This window comes from Silurus aristotelis, assembly GCF_946808225.1.
Source record: "Silurus aristotelis genome assembly, chromosome: 7".
NCBI lineage: Eukaryota > Metazoa > Chordata > Actinopteri > Siluriformes > Siluridae > Silurus > Silurus aristotelis.
The window spans coordinates 5,783,759-5,797,448 of record NC_139580.1 but is presented as its reverse complement, the minus strand read 5'-3'; the positions used below and the strand labels follow the sequence as shown (position 1 = coordinate 5,797,448).

Below are 13,690 nucleotides of genomic sequence, written 5' to 3'. Positions count from 1 at the left end.
AGCAGACCGGATCCCGGAAAAACTATCAGTGTGTATTTTTGGCCAATAGCCGATAGTTCCTATCGATGCCGATTAATCGGTCGACCTCTACTACACGCTACACTGTAGTGCTCAATAGCTTATATGAAAAGAGACGCACAAAGGGACCAGGTAAATTTTACTTCATATTTGTGTACAGTGTCACAATTCTCTATGTACAGAAACCCAAGTCTTCACTAATAACACAAGAAGCAGGGAAAAATAAACTGCACCGGAAGACCAACAATGGTTTTATTAATAAGATGATAATTCAACCCAAAGAATGATATGATCCATATTTATTTTGTACAGCTTTAAACGAGGCCGCCGAGCGATTCCGGGAGCTCCAGACGGAGAAAGAAATGAGGCAGCTTCAGGAAGATAGGAAGAATGACAAGAAGCCCCCACCATACAGACACATTAAGGTGGGACTTAATCTTTTTGCTTTGACTCTGTCGACAAAATGTCATGACATCTGCTCGCATTTTCTTTGCAAAAGTGTGAAATATAGCGGAGTTTCAATTCCTTGTTCATGCCCAAGATCTGCCAAGAAGAACCTTACATATGCTTAAGCTTCGAATATTCATTACTGGTTGACGAGTTAGCTGTATTCATTTTCGTACCCTTCACTCCCTTTGCTCTCCTCCAGGTGAACCGTCCAGTAGGTAAGGTGCAGATCGTGACGGCGGACCTGTCGGAGCTCCCGCGTTGTAATTGCAAGGCCACGGACGAGAACCCATGCGGAATGGACTCGGAGTGCATCAACCGCATGCTATTGTACGAGTGCCACCCGCAGGTGTGTGCCGCAGGAGAAAGGTGCCAAAACCAGTGCTTTACCAAACGCGAGTACACCTCAGTGGAGATCTTCAGGACACTGTCGCGTGGCTGGGGGCTCCGTAGCATCAACGACATCAGAAAGGTGAGAGGGCATGCTGGACATTTATCATTTTTTACATGCAGATCTGGTCAGGTCCCCTGGTGGTCTTGTGGTTAGGATGCGGTGCTTTCACCACTGCGGCCCGGGTTCGATCCCCGGTCAGGGAACCAACTCCAGCCACTCTTAGTGCCGGTCCCAAGCCTGGATAAATGGGGAGGGTTGTGTTAGGAAGGGCATCCAGTCTAAAAACATGTGCCAAATCAAACATGCGGATGATCCGCTGTGGCGACCCCTAATGGGAGAAGCCGAAAGAAAGTTTTGTTACATGCAGATCCGGTCAGTGCCATACTTCACAACACAGAGGTGTGTTTTGAGAGTAACATAGAATACAGATTAACATGGCAGAGGTAGAGCTGCATCTTCGTGGAAACAGAACAGGAAAAGAACATCTGGCTTTATTTCATCTTTTTTTTCCACCATAAAGGCGTGTTTGTGAAAGGACCATGTGCTAGAAGTCAGAAGGCACTTAAGTACATTGATGATTTGCTGTCTGTCTGAACCAAAGAAAATAAAAGTGAACTATTTGCATTGCAGTACCATATTGAATTGCAAAGCATCATATTTCTTCCATTGAATCACATCGTGTTGAATTTAATTGAAATCGGATCGCACTGCACAGTAATAGGGGTTAATCGTATCGTATCGGTAGTTGCTTCATAGGTATCTTTAATTTATCGTATTCGTTGACTACACATCCAGATGTGAATCGCATCAGCCTCAGTTATGGAGATGCATAGTTCTACAACACAGTGTCTTTTACTTTTCTAACTGTTCCTTGTCCTTTAATTTTAGGACATTTTTGCTGTTACATAGTGATAAATATTAATGAAAGAGTTTGTTTTATTAACTGAAATGTAGCAGTGTTAGAGGAATTAGAAAAAGCTTATAAAAGCATCCATAGGGATTCCTCAGGGATTAGTGTTGGCCTTCTTTCAGATCTCTGCATATGTTTCATTTTTGCAGCATGCAGTTCGAATGACTCGATATGTGAAATTCATAGCAATTCAAATCCATAGCAGACGTCCAAATACAGCAGGGACAAAACGAGGCTTAAAATTATATATGACTCGAGTTAATAAATCATCATTAAAGTCCAGAGCAAGAGACAAACCATATCTTGGAAACAATAATACAGTATAATCCATATTATAGAAACAAACAGTTTAAATCCAGGAATTATAGAAGCAGAGAAAAGGCTGAAATATTATTTGGCAAGACTTCATAACGAGACAAAGAAACCTCAGTGAGCTAACACAGAACAGGCGAACACACTAGAGTAAGACACCAATGACAGAACCAAAATGAAGCCTCAAACTTTTTATATATTTCTTTTTCCAATTGGTCAGCTGTAGTCCAACATGGAGTTCATTCTCTGCCCCCTTTTTTTTCAGGGTGCATTCGTGAGCGAGTATGTGGGCGAGGTGATTGACGAGGAGGAGTGTCGTGCCAGGATCAGACATGCACAGGAGAACGACATCTGCAACTTCTACATGCTCACACTGGATAAGGCAAGTTGCTCGAATTTCCGTACCTTACACTTCCTCCAACGGTGCAGCATCTGACACATCTACCTCTGGAACATACACTCTATGGTGGAGTGTGAAAACTCTGTTTCTATACAATAAACTTAATAAGGGTATTAAGATTTTTTTTTTTGACCAAACAAATAAATAAATGTCCAGATATCCCACTTTATTTTCATTAAAAAATCCTTAGCATGGATAAAAGCTTTAAATTCTCTCAGCATCTAACCCTGCTCCAAAACAACTCCAAACCATAAAACATCCACCTCCATGTTTGACTGTGGGGGGTGTGGGTTTGATAAACAACAGGATCATGCATGTGTGTGTCAAAGAATATAAAAGACTAGGTGTTTCCAAACTTTTAACAGACACGGATTGTACGGTTACTCACTTCAATTGTGTAATACTATAAACTTGATATAATAGTATAAAACTTAATATAATAGTATAGAACTTGAACACAAATGATCTGTTTTTGAAGCATTAAATGGGTATCGCCTTCCCCAACATAAGCCACGGTTTTTTTCTCTGTATTTAGGACCGAATCATTGACGCAGGGCCGAAAGGAAACCAGGCTCGATTCATGAACCACTGCTGCCAGCCCAACTGCGAGACTCAAAAATGGACAGTGAACGGGGACACGCGAGTCGGCCTCTTCGCTCTCGTGGACATTCCTGAAGGTGAGATAGATCTTTTGTCATTAAATTCATCCTCATTGTGAATGCTTATAGTTGATTTGATCTCTACAGACTTCTTGTCAGATTTTTTTATTTTAAGCATTTGTCAACCCATTCATCGTTATACATACCAATAGTTTTTCCGGGCTGCATTATACATTATGAGAGCGGCCTATAGAGGTGAATCACTGACACCACATGCTGTTTATTTTGAATTGTTTTTTCTTTTTGTATGTATTTGCTTTTATTTTTAGAGTATTCGTTTTCGTTACAGTTTTCCTCAGTATTTATTAATATAATTAATTTGTATTTTATTAGCACATTTTCACAATGCAGTACTGTTTTTTTCTTTTTTTTATTTTTGTAATGAAGTCCAGTGCTATTTTATAGGGAGTTGTTTTTTTTTTAAAAAAAAAAAACATTTTAAAAACTGTGTTGATTCATCAGATATCAGCAAATTTGATCCAAACTAGCTATTTGTTAAAATCCACTATCAGTTGACTTCTAGTATTAACCCATTGCCTGTTAATGCCCTTCCCCCTACCTCCATGTCACATTAGTTTCATTTAAAAAAAACTCAGTTTTCAGTTAATTCCCGTCCATCTTTTTCAGGTTTAACACTATCCCCTGACTGTTTTATTCAGGTGTCGAGCTTACGTTCAACTATAACCTGGAGTGTCTGGGAAACGGCAAGACAGTGTGTAAATGCGGAGCACCGAACTGCAGCGGCTTCCTGGGGGTGCGACCAAAGGTACAGCATGCAACATGAACATTAGATATAGGAAAGTGGTAGATCGGTGGTTACTAATCAAAAGGTTAGGGGTTCGAGCCCCAGTATTGTCAAGCTGTCACTTATGGGGCCCTTGAGCAAGGCCCTTAACCCTCTGTGCTCCAGGGGTGCAGATACAGCCCCCCACTTTGACCATAGCTTCCTAACGTCTTTCGGGATACAAAGAAATCCCTGTGGAATTATTTAAGTATTCTAAAATAAATAAATAACATTTTATTGAGCTAGGAAATCAACTTGGCAGACATTTCCCTCTTTCTTTTTTCAGACTTACTGCACATAATTTACTCACTGGCCCATTTTCCTAAACAGAACTAAGGTTGATGGTTGAGTTATGAGGCTTTTACTTATTAGCCCTTTTGCTGACTCCAACTCAGAACAAAATAAATACATTGTACTGAAGAGATAATCAGTGTTATGAAGAGATAATCAGTGTTATTCCTGGTCGGTGTTATACGCTCTGTTATAAACTGAGCGTATAACACCGACCAGGAATAACACTGATTATCTCTTGATACTGGCACCTGGACCTGTTAGTCTTTGGGATATATTAGACAGCAAGTGAACATTTTGCCCTCAAAGTTGATATGTTAGCGGCAGGAAAAATGAGGAAGCGTAAGGATTTGAGGAAGTTTGACAAATTGCTAGACGGCTGGGTCAGTGCATCTCCAAAACTGCAGCTCTTGTGGGCTGTTCCCGGTCTGCAGTGCTCAGTATCTTTCAAATGTGTTCCAAGGAAAGAATAGTGGTGAACCGGTGGCAGGGTAATGGACGCCCGAGGCTTAATGATGCACGTGGGGATCGACGGCTGGCCCGTGTGGTTTGATGAAGAAGTTAATGTTCGACGGATCATGACTGTTTTGGCAGCAAAAAGAGAACCAACACAAAATTAGGCAGGTGGTCATAATGGTATGCCTGATTGGTGTATGAATTTTATGAATGACACGAAATAAATAAAATGAAACAAATAAGGTCAGCAAATAAATAAATTAACAAAAAAAAACAAACGAAATAAACAAAAAAAGTGTAGGGATTCCTCAGGGCTCAGTGTTGAGCTTCCTTCAGATCTTTAGTAAGTAATTTGTTGTACTGTTAAGAAAAGGATATAGAAGCATAATATAGCATAAATAAAGCATAACATTTATATAATATTGCAATCGATTTGCAGCCCTAATAGATATATAAAAAAGTCAGGTGTCCCAATATTTTTTGTCCACATAGCGTATGTCGAGGGTACTAATGTACATGTTGCTGCTGTTGCAGAATCAGCCTCCATCAGATGACAAGGCCCGGAAAGGAAAGAAGAAGATGTCTGCAAAGAGGAAGAGCCAGCTGCAGGTTGTGAAAGAGCATGAAGACGAATGCTTCTACTGTGGAGACGGAGGGCAAATAATTTCTTGTAAGAAGCCCGGCTGCCCCAAAGTTTACCACGCTGACTGTCTGAACCTGTCCAAGAGACCTGCAGGTGAGAACAGAGCCACACAGTGCTTAGGAAAGTATCTGTTTTTTTGTACAGAATTTGCAGCTACAAACAAACCAAACAGAATGGAGTGAGTTTGTATTTTAAAAACTGCTGTAATGATCCCTATTGACAAAAATAATGAACATGTGAATACGTACCTCGGGGATAAGCATACTTTAAACAAATAACTTCTGCTAGATAACTAATAGAGGTTGACCCATAGTGTATTTTACTGATACTGATAGATAGGTTGGATTGTACTTGCCAATAACCGATTAATCAACTGTTTTTAAAATGGATACTGGATAAAAAAACAAACATAACACTCCATGTAAAATATTATTGAACTTTATTACAAACATCAAAAATGAGTACTGAATCTTGAAAATGTGCGAAAACGTGTAAAAACAAACACCACATGGAGTCAGTGATTCGCCTCTAGAGGCCACACATGTAATGACAGCGGACCGGAAGCCGGAAAAACTATCGCGGCCTCGACCTTTATTAATAACTAAGGGACATTAAAGCTTGAAAGCTATCCTTTATTATCAAATCCAGATATGAGTAAAACTTCTTCTTCTTCTTTTTCTTCTTTCGGCTGCTCCCATTAGTGGTCACCACAGCGGATCATCCGTCTCCATACCCCCTGTTCTCTACATCTGCCTCTTTCAAACCAACTGCCTGCATGTCTTCCTTCACCACATCCATGAACCTTCTTTTCCCTTCCTCTTTTCCTCCTTCCTGATGGCTTTATCCTCCAGCATTCTCCTACCGATATACCCCATGTCCCTCCTCTGCACATGTCCAAACCATCTCAATTGGGCCTCTCTTCCTTTGTCCCCAAAATGCTGCTCTAATAAACTCGCTTCAAATCCTGTCCCTCCTCATCACTCCCAACGAAAACCTCACCATCTTCAGATCTGCTACCTCCAGCTCCACCTCCTGTCTTTTACTCAATGCCACTGTCGCTAAACCATACAACATCTCAGGTCTCATCACAGTCCTATAAACTTTCCCTTTAACTCTTGCAGATACCCTTTATCACAATATGATATAAGTAAAACACATGTTTAAAATTCTATTTCCAACAAATGTCTCTGGCATTGTTCAGGGGGCCGTTCCAAATGTGGGGGACAGCAAGCTATAGTTTGGGGACCCCTGCTTTAAAGTAAGTGTGTGTTTGTGTTTGCCGTCAGGTCGCTGGGAGTGCCCGTGGCACCAGTGCAACGAGTGTGGCAAGGAGGCGGCATCGTTCTGCGAGATGTGCCCCAGCTCGTACTGCAAGCAGCACCGTGACGGCATGCTCTTCATCTCAAAGCTGGACGGCAAGCTCTCGTGCAGCGAGCACGACCCGTGCGGCCCCGACCCCCTGGAACCCGGAGAGATTCGCGAGTATATCCCGGGAATGCCTGTCCTATCCCCTCCGCCCAAGTGCAGGTTAACTCCGCCTACTGCCGATCTCTACATCCCTCCCGTTACCAGGAAAGCGCCCTACAGCAGGCAGCAAACGGCCTTTGAGGATGAGGTCGTGTTGGACGAAGACTTGCTCCCCGCCCCTTCTCTGTCTAAAGAGGTGAAAGATGACGTCATGGCCGAGGTCGAGGAAGGAGAAGTGGTGGAAGGGCTGATCGGGGGTGAAGGTGTGGGCCTGGAAGTCATCGGGGACGACGATGTAGATGAGGACGGCGAGGTGGATTACGAGGAGTTTGAGGACGAGGATGAAGAGGAGGGATTTGAAAAGGGGTGGGACGAGGACGACTGGGACGATGACAGTTGCATAGACGAAGACTTTGTCACGGAAGGTTTAGAGGACGAGTCATATAGGGGGAAGTGAGCGGTCTGGGTTTACTCTCTATCCCCTTCATCCATGCATTCATCCATCATGCACCGCACAGTAGAAGATCTCGGCCATCGGGCAGGTATAGGTACAAATTTTGTAGCCTGTAGGAAAGAAGCAGTCAATCCGATCTCAAATCAGCGCTCTCACTTATCCAGAGATGCTCAGAGATCGGCTAGTGTGTGTGTTCTCAGCTGGATGCAAAGCAGCTCTTTTTCCACTATAACGGACACAGGCAGCGTTCTGACATTAAGACAGAAGTCGGCTTGCCTTCTTTAACCAAGTTCACTTTTTCAAAGAAAGGCGAACTGGAAAAATAAAGTGGTGCTGTGGACCTTTGGCTGTTCAGTCATAAGTCCTGTTTTGGGTGTAGAGTTACTGTTTGGTGCTTTCTTTGTTGTTTTCTTTTCGGTTTTGTCCTCATCATCATGACCATCATCTCCTCCACCTACTGTTAATATTTTTTATCTCTGGCAAACCGTGGCATCTGGTAAGCAGGAAGTGGGGCAGTGGAACAACAGTTGTTACTCAGATGACGCATGAATTACAAAAAAAAAAACTTTTAACCGATTTACACTGATTCTTATGACATAGATTGGTGTTCGAGTCGAATTAGTTAACAGTTTTAAATACACACATATATATATATATTTTGTATTCATTTCAAAAGCTTTCTCATACATGAAAAAAAAAAAATTCTGTGAAAGTAAGCTTTGACCCAGTATTTTAATTTTTTTTTAAGGATACCAGGTTGTATGGTTCGAAATGTTTTAAGGAAGGCAACATCTCAATTTAATATACAGTGAAACCCCGTTGTACGAGCAACCTATTGTATGAGCAAACAGAGATACGAGCAAACTCGCTGGCAAAATTTTACCCTGTTTCACGAGCAAATTTCGATGGCACGAGCAAACCCACGCTGCCGGTTCCCCGTTTTCGGCGGAGGGTCGCATCAGTCGCTTAGTTGATGACCCTTAGTTCAAGTGATCGGAGGGTGTGTGTGTGTGCGCGGGCGCACGCGCCAGAGATGTGCTGCCTGGGGCACTAAATAGACCGACACAAAAAAACCCAAATAAAAGTGGCTCCCGTATTCATACGCTCTCCCACAGTAACTTTTTTTAGTTTTATATTTTTATTTCCCTAGAAATCTTGAAAAATGTCTCCCAAGAAAATCAGTGATGGTGCTGTGAAAACGAAAGTAAATAGAATTACCATGGAAACCGAGGATGTTATGAGTGGGGTGCGCGTCTCACACTCGCAATCAACCACTACCCCATGAGTAAGTGTTAAATTATGTTTATATTACGGTAATTTGCGGTGTATTTGTTTTTAAAAATAGGCTACAAATACTTTTTAAATGCAGAAATAAGCGATCGAATGACATCTCGGAACGGATTAAATCACTTTTACATTCATTCTTATGGGGAAAATCAGTTCGAACATACGAGCAAATGGACACACGAGCAATTTTCAAGAACGAATTATGCTCGTACAACGGGGTTCCACTGTATATAGTTAGGAAATAACGTTCAGAATTGAGACTATGAGACAAAATCAAAAGACTGGTCCAGAATTAAAACTCTGGTTTGGGATAGAGAGCCTGGTTCAGAATCAAGACTTTGGTTCAGAATCAAGACTTTGGCTGTGAATTGAGACGCTGGGTCAGAATCGTGACTCTAGTGCTAAATTAAGATTTTGGTTCAGAATCATAACTCTGGGTCAGAATCAAGACTTTGGCTGTGAATTGAGACTCTGGATCAAAATCAAAGCTCTGGTTCAGAATCAAGACTTTGGCTCTAAATTGAGGCTCTGGGTCAGAATCGTGACTCTAGCGCTAAATTGAGACTCTGGTACAAAACTGAGATTTTGGGTCAAAATCCAGAGTCTGGGTCAGAATTGAGATCAATACTTTGGTTGAGAATTGAAATTCTGGGTCAGATTCCAGACTCTGGATAAGAATCAATATTGGTTCAGAAATGGGACTCTGGTTCATCAAAACTCTGGAAGTAACATCTTACTTGATTCTCCACTTTTTACTGGACCATCGTGCCACCCAATCAATCAGGACAATCAGGACTTGGCCAATAAACCTGATTCTGATTCAGATTCTGAATATGCCAAGAGCCAAAGTACTTCATCTCCCAATCAGCCTTTGCATGTCATATGTCCCAGTCACATTCCACTGAACATCACACCTGCTTTTTGTTACCTTTAATTAGCACTGTTCAACGTTCCCACATGAACCTTGTGGTAGTCTCACATTTTATCTAATAATGAGACCGGGATTGGATTCAAGTATTAGTTTTATTCTAGATGTAAACAGTGGAAATAGTATCTCAGGGTTCAAGACACTGGATTTTTAATCAGAAGGTCATGAGTTTATATCCCAGCTCCACAGCCAATTCTGCTTTTAACCCTGAACAGCTCAGGGGTATAGATGAGATCAGCGTAAGTCTTTCTGGATAGGGGGCTTCTTGCCAAATGCTGGAAATGAAGATACATAATAAGTATAAAAAAAAAAAGCACAAACCAAAAAAAACAAAAAACGAGTGAGCCACTGAAGCTCATGAACATCAACAATCATGAAGGACAATTTGTATGTATAAAGGTGGGTCTTGAATGCTAATTGAAGGTAAACATGTGACTAGGACCTGTGATGTGCAGGGGATGATGGGAGATGTAATCCTTTGGCTATAGGTATAATACTAACATTTGGATGCCTGTAAGTTATAATCTGTTTAGGATGTGGAGATGGATCCCGGTGTTTCTCCCGCTTGAAATGACAACCTGGGTGAATTCAGAATCAAGTCTTACAAACTTCTGTGATCCCTCTAACGCACTTTTATTGTGGTGTGTAAATCGTCTAAATTTATTGGCCGGTTCTGCGTCTTTAGTCCCAATTCGGTGACCATAGATTTCATTTGAATGAAAAAAAAAAAGCATTTGGCAATCACTGGTTCTAAATCAAAGCCTCAGCTGCAAAGTTGTAGCAAGCTGGTCGTGAAGATGACGACAAAAATTAACCGAAATGATCACAACTATTTATTTTTTTTATTACACTTTCATTCCGGACATCAGGTCTGATTTCGGTGCTGCACGTTGTACGAGGGATGTGGGGTTTTTTTGTTCGTATCGTACACCTTTATCTGAGGTAATTAACTGCTGTTCCAACTCCAAAACACACTTCACAAGCCTCGACTTCGGATTCCTGAAAGCACGGACTTTGAACCAAAAACTAAATACCACTCTTTAGTTCTACAATTCAATCTAATCTTGTGTTCTTCTTTTTATATTTTTGGTCCTATTGTTCAGTTTGTCTATTTAAGCAGTCAACCAGAATAATAATATACTGGAGAAAAAAAAAAACTCCACACAGTGTACAGCCACAAAAAAAACTGTAAAAAAAAACAATTTGGGTGGAATTTCCCTTTTAAAACCCCTTGTGCTTCCTCCTCAGAGCTTTAATCTGATGATTTTATCCTTGTCTTTGCCTCCATGATGAGCTTTCTAAATGAAATTTCCGCCCATTCAGCTCATTTTTGTTATAAAACGTTCCCACGTTTTACGGTGCTTTGTTTTAATCGCTCCCTCACTTCTTCCAGAATATTTTTCCATTCCCTTCAACCTGCGTTCAGTTCCTTTGTTTTAAGGGTTCTAATGCTCAAACGTCTTAAAAGGATCAGGAGATCGTCTACGCTATCATTAGGAGTTTAATACAGAGCAGGAAGCATGGGAATGGAAATATTTTTGAAATTTTAGATGCAGGATAGTTAACGTTGGGGATCCGATCGAGATCGTCGGATTTCCGATATAGCCTTGTTGAATATTTTGACACACCTCATTACATCTAGTTTAAAAGTAACTATAATACTATAAAGGGTATGAAATTATTGGCATTCCCGCACCCATCAAAAGGAGCATAAATAAACGTTTATACAGGTTGATGCAGGGATAACGGGAAAATTTGGAAATAGGAGTTTGCGACCCTGGGACCAGTGCCCATTTATTTTGAAGCCCTTTCCAATAGTTATAATGGAGCAGTGAAGTGGTGTGCAACAAGCGTTTACTGTAAAAGCCTTGGAGATAGTGTGAGCAAAATTTCAAGAAATAGGTTCAGCCTTAAAAAAAAAAGCCACAGAATATCGAGATGGCATCGTAGGGGAGCCTCACGCCTCATCGCTGGGTTGAGCCATTTCTTTGAAATTACACACCCATGCTGTAATCGCACGAACAGACAGGACGAGATTGTGACAACAAAATTTCCGTCACTCACACTATCACCGTTTTTACCCTAGTTCCAAAATTACCTGTTTCCCTGTGCCTTTCTGGCATTCGATCGACGAATTTTCTCATGAATGACATACAAGGAACATCCTTCTCGAATATTTTGGTACACATCTGAATGCAGCGCAATAATACTTCCACTAAACCATGACAGGTTTGTGCCTTTTTTTTGTTTTTAGCTTAGAAGGCATACCTCAAGGCTCTACATTAGGTCCTAAATCTTGTCAAACTTGTCGTATATGAAATGTGATTCGATTTTTTTTTTTATTCAATCCCATCAGCCTGAAATGAAATCTAACTTGCCAGAGACATTTCCAAATGAAGGACAATTGTCTTTTTTTTATTGTGTTTATTGTCTGAACAATGTTTCCGCCTTACAATCATTCATCTTTTTGATATCCACAGAATGTTAACCTTCCTGCCCCACTTGTTTTGGTTCTTATTTTTTGGTTGTAATCTTCACAGCAGCCATCTTTCTTGTCCAAAAAAAAAAACAAACAAAAAAAGAAGCAAAAAAGCATGTTTGCTTTCCTTTAGTCTCTTCATATTTATGGACTTTGTAGAATCAGTTCTCACTGTTTTACACTTTTGTTGTACATTTTTATGTGTGTGAGAGCGTGTGTATGTGTGTATGAGGGTGAGAGAGCGTGAGTGTGTTTTTGTATGGAGTGTTAGATGCCGAATCTGAGTGTGCTTTGGTGCTCGGAAGACGAAACACACCGGTTTGGGGTTGGGGGGTTGAAAGGGGGGTGGGGGGGTATATAAAGTGGGGCAAAGTCATTGCTGCCATGTTAGAATCCTCTTCAACTGTACTGTACTCCTTTGTGTATATGAAAATATTATAAGTAAAGTTTTACAGTAGAGACACTGAGGTGGTTTCTGTCAATCACAATGGACATTTTTTTGTTTTGTTTTCAAAATATGAAACGTTTACAGAATGAAACCAAAATGAAAACTTCTGGCCACACCGGGTAGACGTGGGAATGAAGACGGAGCTCGCACAATGCATCTCCTTTTTTGTTGTCAAAAGAAGCTCATTGCAACACCCACTGCTAAAAGTTACTATGCAATCTATGAAAATTATCCGGAATGCCTACACTCTGTGAGCAGAAGTATCTGGTCCTGGGAACGCTGGCATTAAGGTGGGACAATTCACTTTGGTTGTGATGTTTATACACCACACACACACACACACACACACACACACAGTCTTTGGCAGTAGGTGGTTGTTGGAAGGCTCCTGAGCAACATCAGATATTCACACACTTTTTAGAGTTTTATAATGAAAGAAAGAATTATAACTGTTTTAATAAACTCAAGTTATACATCATTATATCATGACTATCCACCAGAAAGCTGGTCATCTTTCAGACATTTGACCTTGGTGGGTTTGTGACCCTGCATAGATCAATCTCAAAATCTAAATAGTTTATCAACTGGTCATAAATCTATATGATTCCTGTAAATGTTCAGCAAGTCGATGATCTTTGTTAGATCGACCATCTGGTGACAGACACGTTAAAATAACGTGTAATCAATCACATCGGATTAAAAGTAACTAAAAGTAAATAAGCTGACGTAAGAAATTAATTCTAAAATTATTGCCGTTGTCCAACAATGAAAAAGAGGCAAAATGCACATTTACTGAATCCATAATCCAGATATGATTATGTGGCAGCGGTTTGCGAGTGGAGGGTGGAGCCGGACAGAACAAGTGGTAAGACTACACCAGTACCTCTTCTTCGTTCGGCTTCTCCCGTCAGGGTTCACCACAGCGGATCATCGGTCTCCATACCCCCCTGTCCTCTACATCTGCCTCTTTCAAACCAACTACCTGCATGTCTTCCTTCACCACATCCATAAACCTCCTCCTTGGTCTTCCTCTTTTCCTCCTTCCTGGTGGCTCCATCCTCAGCATTCTCCTACCGATATACCCCATGTCCCTCCTCTGTCACTGTTACATTCTCACCTTGGCTAGGCCTAGGGGAGTGTGGGGACAATAACCATTTATTTGTTGCAGGTTGTTTGGACAAAAAGTAGGACCAGAGTTTAGAGTAGTTATTGCTTTAATGGTCAAGTGCAGTAAGGTAACAAACAGATTCCAGAAGTATTCAACAGAGTCAAGAAGACTAGACAAAAGAACATGGACAGTGCCAAAGAAATGA

General features: G+C 41.0%; 1 protein-coding gene across 2 annotated transcripts in view; it reads left to right on the top strand.

Moving 5' to 3' along the window:
• nsd1a (nuclear receptor binding SET domain protein 1a) overlaps positions 1-12,386 on the top strand; it is a 40,167-nt gene extending 27,781 nt beyond the window's left edge. Inside the window, exons 18-26 of one of the 2 annotated variants that reach the window (XM_083546907.1) lie at positions 331-443; positions 668-937; positions 2,347-2,463; positions 3,017-3,158; positions 3,800-3,906; positions 5,206-5,407; positions 6,601-8,043; positions 8,757-8,806; positions 8,922-12,386. In XM_083546907.1, coding sequence (XP_083403033.1) covers positions 331-443; positions 668-937; positions 2,347-2,463; positions 3,017-3,158; positions 3,800-3,906; positions 5,206-5,407; positions 6,601-7,238 — 1,589 coding nt within the window. In that variant the 3' untranslated portion in view covers positions 7,239-8,043; positions 8,757-8,806; positions 8,922-12,386. Of the gene's footprint in view, positions 1-330; positions 444-667; positions 938-2,346; positions 2,464-3,016; positions 3,159-3,799; positions 3,907-5,205; positions 5,408-6,600; positions 8,044-8,756 lie in introns of both variants that reach the window. The other variant, XM_083546906.1, reaches the window with a different exon arrangement.
• The last annotated feature ends 1,304 nt before the right edge of the window (positions 12,387-13,690 follow it).